Below are 17,062 nucleotides of genomic sequence, written 5' to 3' on the forward strand. Positions count from 1 at the left end.
CTTTAGCCGCCGAACACGCAGCCCCCGCCCAAGCGTCTCGCCTTGCTGCAAGTTCCCCGCCCCGCTCCGCTCCGAGCGGAGGCGCCGCCCGCGGGGCCGCGGGGGCCAGGGGCGCGGAGCCCCGGGAGCCCCGGGGCAGGAGGCCCCGCCCCGCACACCCCGCACGCCCCGCACGGCCCCGCGCCCCCAGCGGCCCCGCCCCGCCCCGCGCCCCAGCCAATCAGACGCCAGGGGCCCCGCGCGCCCCCTCCGATTGGCAGCCAGGCCTCGGCGCCCGCCCAAGGAGAAGGGCCGGTCTAGCGGGGCCGCGCTGAGTGTGCCGCGCTGTGATTGGCTGGGCCGCGCCGGGATGGCGGCGGCGGGAGCGGCGGCCGCGCCGGGCGGCGGCGACTTCTCGGACCTGCGGGAGATCAAGAAGCAGCTGCTGAGCGTGGCGGAGCGGAGCCGCGAGCGCGGGCTGCAGCACAGCGGGAAGTGGTGAGCGCGGCGGGGGGGAGCGGGCCCGGCGCGGGCCGGCGCGGCGCTGACCGGCCTCTCTCCCGCAGGGCCTCCGAGCTGGCCTTCGCCCTGGAGCCGCTGCCGCTGAGCGAGCTGCCGCCGCCGCCCGCGCTCACGGAGGTACGGACGGGGCGGGCGCTGCGGGAGCGCGGGCGGAGCGGCAGGGAGCGGCCTTCGGGCACGTGCGGAGCCGCGCGGGGCGCGGCCCGGTCCCTGCCGCTCCCTGCCGGCCCCTGCCGCTCCCTGCCGGCCCCTGCCGCTCCCTGCCGGCCCCTGCCGCTCCCTGCCGGCCCCTGCCGCTCCCTGCCGGCCCCTGCCGCTCCCTGCCGGCCCCTGCCGCTCCCTGCCGGCCCCTGCCGCTCCCTGCCGGCCCCTGCCGCTCCCTGCCGGCCCCTGCCGCTCCCTGCCCGGCGAGCAGGGCTTGGAGCTGCGCTGCTTCACCCAACGTTCTGTCTTTGCGAAGGCCACGCTTTATTGTGCTACAAACGACGTTGTGCCGTTAAACTTGTGCTCCTTAAGACACAAGAGGAATAAGCTGTGTCTCCGTCCCCCTCGGCAGGTGTAGAGCGGGACGTGTAGGTGTGTGCTGGTTTTGCCAGGTTGCAGCGCTGTGCTGTGCCGTGGAGGTGCTCAGAGGCACAGCTACCGATAGACGTTTGCCTTGTGGTTAGTGGGTTAATATTGTTTAACAGGGAATTCCTGAGTAGTTTTCTTATTTGTGGGCATTCATACTAATTGAACAGCAATTGCTGCCTCTGGCAGCTTGCTGCAAAGTGTTTTCTGGAACCTGTTTCTTTTTAATGTTTCTAATTAGTCTGTGCTGATTGCTTGAAACTGGGAGTCTGCTCTCGCGAGGGAGCAGGCAGAGAGTTTCAGTGGCACTCACACCAGCTCTAAACTGTGATTTGAGCTTTCAGAGAAGTTTCATTGATCTGTTCATAACTGGGTGATTTCCCTAACACGTGTTAGAGGTTCTGAGGTCTCACAGCCCCTCTGTGTGCCTGCAGGAGGATGCTCGTGACCTGGATGCCTACACTTTGGCCAAGTCTTACTTTGATCTCAAGGAGTATGACCGGGCTGCCTATTTCCTGCGGGGCTGCAAGAGTCAGAAAGCTTATTTCTTGTACATGTACTCCAGGTACCTGGTAAGAGAGAAGGAAAAGTTGTCTTTTAGCACTGAATCCTCTGGTTCCTTTCCCTTCCTGGCATACCTTATTTTTTTGCCTGTTCTATTCCAAATTACCACCTAGCCCAGATTATATGTTTGGGGGGGGATAGGAGTGTTCTTTTTAGAACGGTGACAGTTGTGAAAACTCAGTTTGCATTTTGCTCCCAGCATCCCAGCAACATGAGGAATATGCTGCTTGATGTAATCTTGATTTTCCTGTTTTCCACAGTCAGGGGAAAAGAAGAAGGATGATGAGACAGTGGATAGTTTGGGTAAGTCTCTGGCATCAAGGAACACAAGACAATATAATTAAGTTTCTAGTAATGCTGTATCATGTAAATCGTCTTGGTTTTATGGCTTTTCCCTCAATTTTTTGCTTAACAGTGTGCTGAAACATGATTTATTTTGTTCTCAGTTCATTGGCTTAACACAGGTTACAGATTTTAATCAGTTCTTATGTTAAAGCAGGTGGTCAGGTTGAATTATTTTCTTTTGAACGAGGAAAATAATCACAGACAGGGAAGCCTTCTCAGCTTTGTAATAGCTGTGGTAAGAATCTTGATTGAAAACCAGCTGCTTGACTTCCTCTTCATGCAGGACCCCTGGAAAAAGGACAGGTAAAAAATGAAGCTCTACGAGAACTGAGAGTTGAGCTCAGCAAGAAACACAAGGCACGGGAACTGGATGGATTTGGCCTTTATCTGTAAGTGTTGGTGTGTATTTATTGTGTGTTTGTGCAGAGATGCAGAGTTTTATGATTCTGATTAACTCTGTAACTTCACAGGTATGGTGTCGTGCTGCGGAAGCTGGACCTGGTGAAAGAAGCCATAGATGTATTTGTTGAAGCTACCCACGTCCTGCCTTTGCACTGGGGAGCCTGGCTGGAACTTTGCAACTTGATTACAGATAAGGAGATGGTAAAACTTGGGAGAGATCAAGATGTGGTGACAAATTAGAGAGTTTAACCTGATTCAGTAACCAGTGGTTCAATTGCCACAAGACTGATGTCACCCGCTGCTTTGTTCTGTGAGAATCCCTCAGGCAAGGCAATCCAAGATTGTAAATTATGTTGTTAAAGCCTCTTTTCCTTTAACTGTTTGTCATGGTACAGTTGAGAATCTTCATCCAGGCAGGGCTAATTTATTATCACTCACCCACAAAGTGGTTTAAGAAATGGCTAATTCCTGTGTTCTGAAGCAGTAGTCAGCAGGGTTGTTGCCTTGTCAGATGAAGGAGATCCTCCTAAGATACTTCTCTTTAATTTTTTTTATTTTCCTTAATCTGATTCTAGTTCCACAGAATTGGATCCTAGCATCAAAAATTACGATGCAATAATGATGTTCAAACATAGAAAGAAAGTACAGTCTTTCCAAGGCCAGTGGCTGAAGCAGATGCCAGGTGCTGTCAGATCTGGAGACAATAATTTCTTTATTGATTGACAAAATTAAATGCTTCAATTATTCTGCAATTTCAGCAGTAATGAGAATAGATTGGGAGTGATCAAATAGAATTATGTGGTCCATATTGTACTGCTTTTTAGACTGGGTGCCTTAATGGTCCTTTCTTGTTTCAGTATTCTCAGTTTATAGAACCTGATATTAATTCTTGGTCCTAATACTGCTCTTTTGTAGCTGGTGTTATGGTTTAAGAAAGCAATTGTGAGAAAGCCTCCTACCTCCAGACCATCTGCTAAATCATGGGAGGGAAGAGAATTAATTATTTGCCAGAGGCGGCTGTTAGAATACTACTGATTTTCATCTCTTCCTCCTCTTCTTTGGTTCTTCCTAGTTGAAGTTCCTGTCCTTGCCAGATACATGGATGAAAGAGTTCTTTCTTGCACACATTTATACAGAGCTGCAGCTGATAGAGGAGGCTCTGCAGAAGTATCAGAGTCTCATTGATGCAGGATTTTCCAAAAGCACGTACATCATCTCCCAGATTGCAGTTGCCTACCACAACATCCGAGGTCAGTGACACTAATGAGGAGGAACGAGCCTCGTAAGGCCAGCCTGGCATTTGTGTAGTTCTTGTTCTTCCATCTGCTGTTGTTTTTGCAGATATCGACAAAGCTTTATCCATCTTTAACGAGCTAAGGAAACAAGATCCTTACAGGATAGAAAACATGGACACTTTCTCCAACTTGCTATATGTAAGGGTAAGTTATTTCCACTGCCTGTCCACGGAGATGGTGTTTGTCAGAGTATGTTGCACACTGGGAGGGCAGCTGGTGCGGTATAGCCTCTCTGAACGTGGGCTTTCAGCTGCTGCTTTCTGCTTCACACCATGAAAAAGATGCAATGCATGCATTGCTAACTGCCTAGGTATTCTTTGAAACTAACCTGCTCCTTTTCTCATCACTTTAATTTCTTTGTCTCACTAGAGCATGAAGCCTGAGTTGAGCTACCTGGCCCACAACCTCTGTGAGATAGACAAGTACCGTGTGGAGACCTGCTGTGTCATTGGTGAGACCAGCTCTTCGCCTCTTCTTACACTGTCTGCAGGCTGTATGAGGAAGTCTTGGAAGCAGCTGTGAAAATGATCAGCCAGTAAGGCTACCAAAACCATTACTGGATGTGATTTTAGGCAGCCTGAAGAGCAGACTAAATGACAGGGTTCCCTCTTCCCTCATTTCTCTCTGAAAAAGCTGCTGTAAAACTATCAGTGCAGGGAGGAGTTGGAGAAATCATGGAAGCCCCTTATAGTCCCTTTATTTGTAGCCTTGAAACTTCAGTGGAAATCATTGTGTGTCAGGACCAGGAAATTAATCTGTTAGATCATGACATAAGTTTGAGGGCCAGGGGGTTGGGTCTTAGTTGATTGATACAACTAGGAATGGATTGACCAGAACACTGGAGAACAGGCTGGTGTGGGGTCGTCTCTTGAGGTTTGAATCAGATCTGCCTTTACTAGGACTCTTTATAATCTAAGTTAGGAGGTAGTAGGTAATGCCTCTTCAGTCTTTTTTCTACTCCTCTGCTGAGGTTTTTTTTGTTGTTGTTCTTGGTTTTGGTTTTTTTTAAATTTATTTAAATATTTTTCCTGTTGCTTTAGGGAATTACTACAGCTTGCGTTCCCAGCACGAAAAAGCAGCGCTCTATTTCCAGAGGGCCCTGAAACTGAATCCTCGCTATCTGGGAGCCTGGACACTCATGGGACATGAATATATGGAAATGAAGAACACATCTGCAGCTATCCAGGCTTACAGGTACCACTCATGTACTGCTCAAAGTGGTATTTGAATCTGCATCCATAAGGATTGAAGTAGCATACTGTATTTTTTTGTTAGTCTCTTGCTGAATTTTGTCTTGTTGTTGATCCTGACTGCTTGCTGACTAGTTTATCTCCCTTTCTTTGACAGACATGCAATAGAGGTGAACAAAAGGGACTACAGAGCATGGTATGGCTTGGGCCAGACCTATGAAATCCTCAAAATGCCATTTTACTGTCTCTATTACTACCGCCGGGCCCACCAGCTCAGGTAGAGTTGAGAATGGAGCAGTGTTCATTGGTGTTCACCCTGATGTGGTTGCTACTAGCTAAGGAATTTACATGCAGGAACTAAGTTGAGGAAGAATATCAATGCTGTGTGATTTGTGCAGTCTCACTATTCCAAATCTTTTAGTTGTATTAACTGTTAACAGAAGGCTTTGTCAGTTAAATGCCGAGGAAGGCTGGTCAGGAGCATAAGTGATGGTTTATGTAGGTGAAGATGATAGGTGCTGCCAGATGTAGTTTTTGTTGTGTTTTTTTTTCCCCTTGCCCCACCCCTCCCTGGGATCAGCTGGCTGTCCTTAAACCACTTTTGGGAACTGCTCTTTTACAGACCAAACGATTCTAGAATGCTGGTGGCTCTAGGAGAATGCTATGAGAAACTCAATCAGTTGGTGGAAGCTAAAAAGGTAAGTGGGAACTGCTGTGTGGGGTGAGATGTGAGAATGTCTCCTGGAACAACAGTTGCAGCAAAACTGTGTAGCTGGTGCTGCTGGAAATGCAAATGGTGTGTTGTTAGGAGCTTACTGAAACCGTTTCTGTGGCAGGTACAGTTGAGAGAGTTCTGCTGCCATGTCACTAGAGCAGCTGATAAATAGTCGCCTACAGATGATACATGCCCCTTTGCTGGAAGGCCATCTGGTCTTCTGTCTCTAACTTGCTTGCATGAGTCATGAACTGGGGTAGTTCTTGTGTGCTTGACTGACTTTCCTTCCTTCACAGTGCTATTGGAGAGCTTATGCTGTGGGAGATGTGGAGAAAATGGCACTGGTGAAACTAGCAAAGTGAGTATGGATTGTTGCTGAACTGTCAATACTGTGTTAAATGCAACTAGCACTTTGACACCTAATGATACAATAGTAAAGAAGGGGACTTGCTATTGGGTAGTATTACTTTTGGAGCTGTGTAATAACTGGCATCTTTAGGTCTGTAGTGACAGCATATTCTGGTGTCTAGCTTTAGCTTTTAAGTTTTCCTCAGGAGAACTAGAAGGAATTGTAGCATAATGTGGGTTGCAGGGGACCCTGAATCCTGAGGTGATTTGAGCAGGCAGTGCTAGAAACTGTATTTGTTGTATTGAAACATAAAGCAATCCATGATGGTAGATGATGTAAAAAAATGTAGATGGATTTATTACTTTTTAAATTTCCTTCCTCCCCACCCCAGTAAATGGTTGTGATATTAGGAAAGGGCCTAATGTGAAAAAAATGTGAACACTGATTCCAGCACTAATTTTTGGTGGGGATAAGGTAATATCAAGTATAGAGAGTGAAGGGGAAGGAAAAGGGTAAGTGAAAGGTGAAGCTGCTGCACAAAGACTTTTGGGATGTAGAGGGGAAAAAGGAGCACTGGAGGAAACAGCCAGTAAATAGGGTGGCAGAGGTCTGTTAAAAGCTTTCAAATATACTGGAGCAGCGAAAGTCCCTGCTTTAGATGTCATTGCTTCTAGCAGTTAGTGTCTGACTGGCTCCCTGCCTGGTAGTGTAAGTGTTCTCAACCTGGGTATCCCTTTCCATGAGGAGCAGCACACTGTGCATGTCTGCAAACTGAAGGAAGAGACCTGGTTTTAGCCCAGGTGGGAGTGAGCAGGTGCTTTCACATGGACCAGGAATGTCTCTGACAGAGCAGTCTTGTTCCAGGAGTCTCTCTTTTTCTCATCTTCTAGACTGCACGAACAGCTGAATGAGTCTGAACAGGCAGCTCAGTGCTACATCAAGTACATCCAGGATATTTATTCCTGTGGGGTAAGATGATATCTTGGGAATAAAAGGAGAAGTAAACGTGGTATGGAACTACCTTGCAAGGCACTAAAGATGGGTTTTACCCCCTTGCTGTAGGAGATAGTAGAGCACCTGGAGGTCAGCACTGCCTTCCGTTACCTGGCCCAGTACTACTTCAAGTGCAAGCTGTGGGACGAAGCCTCGGCCTGTGCCCAGAAGTGCTGTGCCTTCAATGATGTGAGTAGCTGTGCAGTCTTGGGTCTGTCTTGGGGGATTTAAGACCTTGATTTCGACTCCCCTCGGAGCAGAAGGAATCCTTTATGAAGGAATGCGGGCTGTCTGCCATGCAGGTCACATCCTGAGTGGTGGTGGTGGTGGATACCTGATCACTAGTGTGGCTCATGTTTGACTAAAGTAATGGAATATGATGTAGATAATAAAACTGAACCCTGTCTCATTGGTGTTCACTACAGAAAAGAATTTGTGGTTCCACATGGCAGTCTTCAGACTGCTGAAAATGTTGGAGATGAGGAGGTGGTTAAATGGTCACAGACTCCCAGCATTCTGTAGAGATGATACTCGCATAACTTCTGTTTTTCTCATCTTCTGTGTCTAGACAGTGCAGAGGATCTAACAGTACTTGGGTTTTGTGTGTGACCCCATTTTCTGAGATGTTCTCTATCTGCAATAGGGCAGTTTTCAGTTTGTAACTTCAGCCTGGTGCTGGACACTAGCCATGAGGTGCAGGGTGTTTGGCCTATCCCTAACAAAGCTGTCTTGAAACTTCAGAGAACCCAAATTCAGGTTGTTTGAAGCTTCTCCAATCTACATTTGCTGGAATATTTAGACAGCTTCAGTGGTTGATGGTAATGCTGTCTGAAACAACCAAGTAATGTGCAAATTGGGTGAGTAAAAGGAGGAAAAACTAGAAAAAAGTGACATACCTTAACATTTTTAAGTAGAAGAAAAAAATAAATGAGGGTGGTTGTCATAGCTTGCAGGCTTACAGAATGACAAACTACTAACACTGACGCTGCTTGCATACTGAATTTGACCCAGAAACCACCCATTCATAGATGTATTGTTTTGTTTTTCAGACTAGAGAAGAAGGAAAGGCCCTGCTGCGCCAGATCCTACAGCTTCGCAACCAAGGAGAAACATCATCCACGGATATTGCTGCTCCCTTTTTCCTCCCGGCGTCATTGTCAGCCAACAACACTCCCACACGTCGTGTCTCCCCACTCAACCTGTCTTCTGTAACACCATGAACAATGCTGATACCTCTAACCCGTGCACTGAGTGTGACATTGCAGATAGGGCTTGCCACCACTTCTTTCCAGTGACATTCATTGCTGCCTTCATGTGAGGGGCAGGAGTTCCTAGAGCCCACAGCTGAAGGCAGATATGCCCCAGCAGGCGAAGGTGCAACCTACATGAAAGTGCCTGTGCTGAGATGTGAGAACCTGCTGTACTTCTCACCAAGTCATTCCAGTCAGAGGGCAGATGTGTTCCAGAACACAGGACTACTGCTAACTGAGGGATGGGGAAGAGCTGGTCTGCTTGAGTTAAATATATTTGAAATTTGATTCTGCCCTGTTACCTTTGGTTTTTGCTGAAGTTCTTTGGATGACCTCTTAGTGGGTATCATTGCTGTCTACCTCCCTGGCTACTTAAGGACTTTTGCTTGTCTTGAACAGATGATGTTCCACTAAAGCAGCAGATACGGACACTTAGATACAGGTGCCATGTCTATGTTGAAGGATTGAGAAGTGTCAGAGGAATTCCAAGGAGCCTCAGTAGCTCCTCCTGTGGATCTGACAGATACTTTGGCCTTCAGTAGAAAAGCAGCCAGTGGGATAGCACAATTAAAGTAATGGTTAAGTTACTGTCCTTGGGCTTTTTTATGGTGCAGCTTTCTTGTGTACTGTAACAAATGAAATTGGATGAACCATAATGGATCATTTTATCTCATATAAACTAGAAGTACCTAGACGGGTTGGACCAGATGATCCTTGAGGTCCTTTCCAACCTGGCATTCTATGATTCCATGATTAAGGATTTCCACCCCGTTTTCCTTTGTATGTTCCTCCCTGACACATCTTCACCCCTCCCTTAGGCATCATTCCCCTAGGCATCCTGTGATATGTTTTTATCTTTAGGAGATTATAGGGATATGGCCTGGGAGTGCAGAGAAGGGATTAGGAAAGCCAAGGCACAGCTGGAGCTGAACTTGGCTAGAGATGTAAAAAATAACAAGCAGGGTTTTGTCAGGTACATGTAACAAAGAAAGATGAAAGAAACTGCAAACCTAGCACCACCTGGCATGGAGAGGGCTGAGGTACTCAACAACTGTTTTGCCTATCTTCTCCAGTAGGTGCACTAGCCAAGCCACCCAATTAACAGAACCCAAAAGCGGGGACAGAGAATGAAGAACCACCCGCTGTTAGAGAACATCAGGTCTGAGACCAGGGAAGGAACCTGAAAGTGCACAGGTCCATGGGACCTGATGAGATGCATCTGAAGGAACTGGCAGGTGAAGATTCTAAGCCACTACCCATCATAGTTGAACAGACAGGACAGTGTGGTGAAGTTCCAAGAGACTGGGAAAGGGGAAACAGCCTCCATTTTAATAAAGATTTAATGGTAAAGATTTGAAACACTGGCACGTAATACCTAGTTGTTAGTCCTTACTTTAAGGGGGATTCTGATGGATTTTGGCATTCAGGGTGGGACTCAAAATTCAGCCTTTTTCCCTAGTTTTGCTCTGATTTTGCCACTCACCAGGAAACTATAGAATGGAGACAATTTGCAAATCCAGCTTCCAACTCAAACATCCTTTAGTTTCCACAGATGATGGTGGTTTTTTTTCTGCATCTTGCCGTGGTTAGGGAAAAAAGCCAAACATTTGTTTTCACTTTGCCTACAAAAATAAGAGTCTATTTTTGTGGAACTAACGCCTCATCTGACCAGGTATAATAGCAATATTTATCTTCTCTGAAAAGTGCCAAAAGGATAATTAGTGGAATTATTTTCTGTGTGTATTATTGTCGGCCTACCAACCTCTTTCAGGGCCCTTGCTGTCAATCTTCAACAAGATGGAGATGAGAAAGAACCTGAAGAGCAGGGGCTTCCATGGTCACTAGGCACAACTGCCTCACTGCCCTTTGGGCTGTGCAGAAGTGTGGCTGCTTCTGCGGTGCGTTCACACACACCAACACTTCCAATCCATTCCGGCTCCCCAGCACGCTGTGGGAGGCCCTTCTCTTGAGGTTCATGGCCTCGTGGAGCACCAGCCTAACGCTGTCCTGGTGACGGCTCATGCCTTTCGAAAGGCGTTTGCCAGCCCGAGGTGCGATGCCAGGCCCGGGGACACCAGGCCTGTCGCTCCCGCCCCGCGCCGTGGCCCGCGGGCTGCGGGGGTTTCGTGCGGCCCAAGCTCAAGCCTGGGGGCTCGGGCCCGTCACCCTCCCGTCGGTGTCGCCGGGCGCAGCCGAGCGGGTCTCGCTCCGCCGGGCGCCCCCGCAGCCCCCGCAGCCCCGAACCCGCCGCTGCCCCCGCAGCCCCCGCAGCCGCGGCCCCTCCCGCGCCCCGCCCTCCCCGCGTTGCCTGGCGCTGCGGCGGCGGGCGGGACCTGCCGCAGACCCCGGCCCCGCAGCGCAGGTCTCCGCCGCGGGGAGGCGGCGGGGCGGGCGCCCGCCCTCAGCGTCGGCGCGCAGGAGGGCGGCGGGGCCGGTGCTGGTGCGGGGGCCGCGGCGGCGGCGGGACGATGGATGAGCCGCGCTTACCCCTGGCCGCTCGGCATCCTCTCCTGGCTGCGGCACGGTGAGCGGCGGCGGCCGGGAGGGTGCTCCGGCCCCGCGGCTGCGGAACAATGCGTCGGGCCGGCTGCGGTGGTCGGGGCCGGGAGAGGGGCTGGGGCGGCGGCAGCAGCGGGAGCGATGGAGCAGCTGGAGGTGATGGAGAGGAGCTGGAGCCGGTGCTGGGGAGGAGGCGGGGGGGAGGTGTGGCAGGACGCAGCCCGCAGCGCCGTGCGGAGCCGCTCAGCCTCTCTCGGCCCCGCACCATTGTGCTCCCGGTCGGTCATTGTTTGCCTTCCCGTGCTGAGCGCGGTGTGCGGCTGGTACCAGGGAACGGGCTTTCCAGGGCCGAGTACGATGTGCGGAGCCTGGGCCAGGCCTCTGTGCGACGGCCTCGGGGGCGGCCGGCGCGGCGCGGCGGGAGCAGCCGGGGCCCGCGGCACCGCAGCCCCAGGCTCGCTGCCCGACCGGCCGCCTCGGACACGCACCTGCCCGCGCCCCGGGGCCGGGCGGGGGCTGCGGGGGGATTGTCAACACGGGCCCGCAGGATGCGGCGCTTTGTACGTGCCGCGCATCCTTCCCCGCAGGCGGGGGCTGGCGGGGCCGCGGGGCAGCTCTCGGTACCGCGCTGGGCTGCGGTCCCTCCGCTTCGTTATGGCTGCGTCGGACAGATGCAGGTTGTGCCTTCTGGCGGCCTGTGGCGCTGAGTACGCGTTTGTCCTCTGCTTCCATTTTTTACTGTGAATGCAAATACACAAAGGATGCTGAGTATTCCTTCTAAGCTGGGAGCACAGCGCAGTCTATTTTCTAAAAGCTTAATATGAGCTCTTGTAAGGAAAAAATGAATGAGATGTATTTTTTAAACCATTTGCATTCTGATACTGTCCTATGCATCACTGTGAGGTGACACGTTTGAGTCCCACTCTCTGTCTCTTATTTGGTGGGTCAAACTATGCACTGGTGCATGTAATAATGCCTGGTCTAGTGGTCTGGGTGGGCCAACAGGAGAATGATTTGTCCCTTTTCAGGCAGTAATGTGAGGTTTATTGCTTCTGCTCTGACTCAGATTTTGTTTCTAATGATCTGGCTTACTGCTCTACGTAGGAATTTCAAATCCAGGCCTGCTGTAAATGCTAGTTTTGCTGGCACTTGACCAGGTTCAGATTGGTACTTGAGTGAGGTCAATACCTGGTGATTCTAAGAGGTTCTCCAGGAATGGCTACAATATTGGTGAAGTCTGAGAGTGGCTACCTGTTAATTGTTGAAGGGGTATAAGACACCAGTGCTCTATAAGTAGTTCTGTAGCAATTCTGTAGAGAATGCTCTTAGTCACATGGTTTAGCTTTAGGTAGTCCTGCGAGGAGCAAGGAGTTGTACTCAGTGATCCCTGTGGGTCTGTTCCAACTAGAGTATTCTGTGATTCTAATCAAGTTAATTGGGTTGCAGCCAGTTCTACCCTTGCTTCCATAGTGAGCAAAATCTTAAGGAGGAGCCTCAGAGAGGAAGGGCTGGAAAGTTTCTGTTGGGATTTCATAGGAGTTGCCCGGTGGAGGTGGCTACCTGGAGCTGTGGATGTGATTGCCTCTTTGACCTGGTCCCTCTCCCAGAACTGTGGCAATGTGGTGGACTGCTGGGGTTCTCTGGTTGCCAGTAGAGCTCCCGGCTGAAGGGTCTAGACTGCCAGTGACAGAGGCAACAACCTTTCTGACTTGCTCATCTTGGACTAGCTGTTATGTTAGTGCCTAAAATAGAGAAACATGGTCCTCACCTTGGAGATGGATTTGACCCAGGTGTTCCTACAGTGTTGGTCCCAAGCCTAACTTCAGGCTCTGTGATAGAGGAAACTGCTTCAGCCCCCCTTCTGATAACCTTGCCCCTGTTACCTTTCAGTGGCTTCTGATAATCTCCCTGCTTCCAGAGGCCATTCCAACTAAATAATCTTCTGAATAAGAACTTCTGTATCCTACTTATTAGGGACTGAATATGAGGTACAGCTAAAACACGGTTGTGTGTTAAGGAGGTGATTGGCTATTGTAACTTGTAAATGTATTCTGGGCTCTGCTAGACCTTTTATGTAGCTGGAAAGATGCTGCATAATTTCACTGTCATTACAAAGAATATGTGACCTCAAGGTATTCAAGTCAGGAAAATGCTATGGAACATAACTGGCAAAATGATGCCAGAATAATTTTCCATTTTGATTTCTATTCATCGATTTGATAGACAGTTGATATTGTGGTTCAATATGTATAAAAATAGTCCTCTAACTATAAAAAAAAAAAAAAAAGTGTGGTGATAGATTGTACTGTCATAGGACTCGTGTAACTCGGATGTAACTTGAGCAGTTGAAATCCAAGTAGTTTGTTAATTATAACTGGTTTTGTTCCTCTTCCCCAACCCCCTTCTTTTAAACCAAATTATGGTTACTTGCTACTGAGTCATGGTCATTTTTCATTGTCATCATTATTTGTGCTTTTGATTTGCTCTGTGAAGTTGTGAGGCAGCAAGGTAGTTGGTATCAGATACCTTAATTTTGGATCACTTTCTAGTTGGTTATTCTTTGTCTCTGCTGGGTTCCATCAGATTTCTCTGTAGTCTTTGTGCATGGCACTGCAATGTTTGGGTTACAAGACTGTAAACCAAATGTTTTTGTTTTAAAAGATAATTCTTCTACTTGAATTTACAATGGCATGTTTGCATTATGTGTTTCTAAATCAAGAGCTCGCTCAGATTCCCAGCAGGTAACCTCTTTGAAGTTCCCCTAGAAATAGCCATCTCATATAAACTATAGTAGTACTCAGAAAGGTTGGACCAGATGATCCTTGAGGCCCCTTCCAACCTTGCATTCTATCAATCTATGATACATCAATATATATATATGAAGATCTGATCTTTACCAGAGTATAACAAATTCATCTTTCCTTCTCAGAGATGGATTCTTTGCTGCCTTTTATTCATCCACATCTGTGCAGTTCTGTATCATCAGCTCTCAATATCCAGAATCCATGAGGGTAGAAAAATATAATTTTTGTAGTACTTCTAGTTTCTGTATCTTTAAAGTGTATTTGAATTTCTCTTTTAACATATGAGGACTAGTAATCTTTGCTTCAGGAGGTGGGGCTCTAAATAGGAAATTCAATGGCATGTTGGAAGAGTCATGGTTTAGCCACACTGAATGCTGTCAAGGGAAATGAGCATAAATACAGCTTCTCTGTAAATGACAGAGAAGCTGTGGATCACAGTCTGCAGTTTGGATTCTAAAACACCCCATGAACTTTGAAAGAAAAATAATGACATGCAAGCACTTCCAGGAAAGCAGGCTTTCAGTTCATCTCACTAAAATTTATGGTGCTGTATGTTTTGCTTGCCATGCACTTGGATGACTGGTGAGTATCTGGGAAACTGTCACACAGCCTGGAAGCTGTACGACCTGTGATTTATCTGGAGGATCACATTGAGACATCACAGCCAGCTCCCTATGGTAAACAGAGTGAACCAGCTGTAGTCAGAAGAGAAGCAAAGTGAACTGAGATATATGACCATCCAACAGCATAGTTAAACCAGAAAGAGGCAAATTAATGCAGCAAAGGTTTTAGTACACAGTAAATCCTCTTAGTTAACAGTTTAGCAAGCACCAACAACTAAAGAGTACAAATGAGGGCTGGATAGACCACAATTCCATTTCTAACTTTGGATGAAGTGTAACTCTGAATAATAAACCAAACCTGAGCACCTGAGGAAATAGTTTAGCTAGAACAGCTGCTATGGCATGCCAGCTCTTCTTTTCTGTTAAAAATGATAATTCAAAGTATAACATTATCTCAGAATATTTTATAAAGAGTAACAAAATGAATTATTTTAATTGAGAACAGCTGATGTAAAAATGCACGTTGTCTTCTGTTTTCACTGTATGCATTCCTCCCATTTACACCTGGGAGGCAATATCTCACACTTAGTGTTTAATAATTGTGTTGAAATTGTTAATTTTAAGTGTTATGGGGAAAGATTGGTTAAACCTGGTCTAAGTAACATGGAAATGAAAACTGAAAAGGAGAAGCAGCTGTTGAAAATTTCATTGAGGTCCCAGGTGGTTTAGGTAATCAATAATGAGTAAGCAAATAAATTTGGGGAAATGGTGAAGTCAGGGCTTCTGGATTTTTTATTTATTTCTTTTTTTTTCTGCATGTGCACTGTATTACTAAAAGTCACTAGGATGATTTTATTTTAAAATGGATGCAGAAATATTTTTCATTATTAATTTCTATGGTGTATGCAAAATCCTTAGAACTCTTAATGTTACAGGCAATATAAATTAATTAGAATAAATACTGAACTGTTTTCCTGTATTTGGGGTAGGCTAGGTATGCATGTGTTTTACTGATGGATTTAGAAAATATTAAAATTGTATTAATACATAATATACACTTAAATTTTCATGAACATGAGTGTTATTTTTGTTCTTGAAGTTCCAATACTTGTATAGAAGTCAGAGTGTTTTTTACACTGCATTTATCTGTACTTAATAGTTAAGGTTCTGCAAGCTGCTGTATTCCATCTCTGTTGGTGAGGAACAAAATAAGATGTGGTAATTTTTGGAGAATCAGCTAGGAGCATTTGCTTTAATAAGCAACCCTTAGTAATATCCTCTTCTCATCTCTTGTGTATGAAGGAATCAGTTATAATCAGTCTTAGATGAACAAAGATTATATGGGGACTCTTGCACTTGAAGAACAGTGAGTAATTTACAGCTGAAAGAACAATTGTGTTCATTACTATTTGTTTGCTTATAATCAAGCAAAAAGTTGCATTAATTAATTTGGAAATGATTTTAAGAATGAGCCTGTAAGTTTAGAGTGTCTCCAGGAGGTGTTCCAGAGGCACACCTGGTAGCTAAGGATCACCCATGGGTACCCAGTGTACGTGTTACTGACCCAGTGTATCCAGCCCATGGCTGCAGGGTTCCGTGTGAGCAGATCTCTTTGGATTGTGTTGTGTATTTTTGTAGGTCACAGCATGACCTACATGTTGCTGTTTCCCTGGAATTTGCAGTCAGTGTCAGGGATCTGCACGGTAGCCTGTTTTAGGTGAGCTCAGTGAAGATGCAAGCATCAGCCTTGGAGATGGATTTGAAATGACAGACAACAGCTTAATGCCTATTAAAATCTCTCTGAAATTACCACAAGATATTTTTCTAATTTCAGATGCAGCCTTAATGGAAGTCTGTGTGTTCAAGACAGTATCCTGAATGCCTTGTAAACTAAACATTTTAGTTTTTTGGTGCTCTGCTGTGTCACACGTGAACCAGCATCTCAGCTGGCTTTAATGGGTGGTGTTTCATGCTTACATCTTTGCTGGCTGAGAATCCAACCCATCACCTGCTTACACAGGAGGAGAATGCTGCTCCCCTGGTTGATACTTGCTTATGTTTCTATTTTTAAAGCAGCACAGTTCAGCTAAAAATGATCCTGTGAGTGCTAAGGGGTAGTTTTTAAATAGTAAACAGCTAAGGATAAACTCTACATCTAACAGGAGTTTCACTTTTTGCTGGCTGTTTATTTTTGTTCTTTCCATTATGAGAGCTACGTGATTATTATCTAGAGCTACTCACACTAGCATGGATGGTGTTACGTGGTAGGTTTTCATCGGACTGGTTTTGTTGAGAGAGCAGGGAATGACACTTCCTTGTCCCTCAGCTGATCAATGCCATTGATGGAAAATAAGATTTCTGATTTTTCCGACCATTTTTGCAGAGCTTTCAGGCTCTAGGGATGTTGAAGGAACCTGTCTTTCAACATCTGATAGATGAGTAACAGTCACAACAATTCAGAAATGAAAAGGACCAACTCTGGTCACAGTGTACTCATACCTGAATAATCTTTAGTGTTTCTAGTGAGTGTTACTTGTAATGTTTTTATTTTTAAAGGTATTTTGATTCTAAAAGTTTGATAGAAGTTGCTAATTTCTGCTGAAAGCTGATGTGAAGACATGAACTGTAACAGTTGGCTTAGGTTTTACTGAGCTTCCCTGGTAATGGGAACATTCAGATTCTTTTCCCAGAAAATGGAGGGAAGGAGCAAGAGGGATACAGGACACAGAAAATTAGAGCAATCTGTGTGTGAGGTTCTGCAAGGCATTGGTAGTGATATGGTGGGAGAAGAAAACAGAAGTTTTGAAGTTACATTGAACTGCAAGCTGATGAGAAGCTGCAAAGGTAGTGATCTGTATGGCAGTGAGGTGTCCACAGAAGAAAACGTTCATCTTAGAGATTCGAGTTGTTAAGAGTGAACATGGGAGGCCAGAATGCAAGTTTTTCTTATTCATTCTAACATCAATATCTACCTTTATTTGCTGTAGCAAGAGCTGAGCTAAAATGGTAAAAACTTGCAAGT

At 46.7% G+C, this 17,062-nt stretch overlaps 2 protein-coding genes across 6 annotated transcripts in view; both read left to right on the forward strand.

Annotated features, from left to right (window-relative positions):
• Positions 1-349: 349 nt before the first annotated feature.
• CDC23 (cell division cycle 23) lies at positions 350-8,475 on the forward strand. 3 transcript variants are annotated; one of them, XM_051631229.1, is made up of 16 exons: positions 350-477; positions 546-618; positions 1,506-1,643; positions 1,896-1,938; positions 2,264-2,369; positions 2,451-2,583; positions 3,455-3,632; positions 3,724-3,821; positions 4,047-4,128; positions 4,718-4,871; positions 5,025-5,144; positions 5,490-5,565; positions 5,879-5,940; positions 6,822-6,900; positions 6,994-7,113; positions 7,974-8,475. In XM_051631229.1, the coding sequence occupies exons 1-16, from the start codon at positions 350-352 to the stop codon at positions 8,142-8,144; spliced, it is 1,761 nt and encodes a 586-aa protein (XP_051487189.1). In that variant the 3' UTR covers positions 8,145-8,475. The 3 variants fall into 3 exon arrangements, with proteins under 3 accessions (XP_051487189.1, XP_051487191.1, XP_051487190.1); XM_051631231.1 differs by lacking the exon at positions 546-618; XM_051631230.1 differs by lacking the exons at positions 350-477; positions 546-618 and adding an exon at positions 823-1,077.
• Positions 8,476-10,631: 2,156 nt separating this feature from the next.
• Positions 10,632-17,062, forward strand: part of JAKMIP2 (janus kinase and microtubule interacting protein 2) — a 40,071-nt gene continuing 33,640 nt past the window's right edge. For all 3 annotated transcript variants that reach the window (XM_051631224.1, XM_051631225.1, XM_051631226.1), the window contains exon 1: positions 10,632-10,698. The gene's annotated coding sequence lies outside the window, so the exon portion shown is untranslated. The remainder of the gene's footprint in view (positions 10,699-17,062) is intronic.

The sequence above is a fragment of the Apus apus genome, chromosome 13 (assembly GCF_020740795.1).
Source record: "Apus apus isolate bApuApu2 chromosome 13, bApuApu2.pri.cur, whole genome shotgun sequence".
NCBI classification, from domain to species: domain Eukaryota; kingdom Metazoa; phylum Chordata; class Aves; order Apodiformes; family Apodidae; genus Apus; species Apus apus.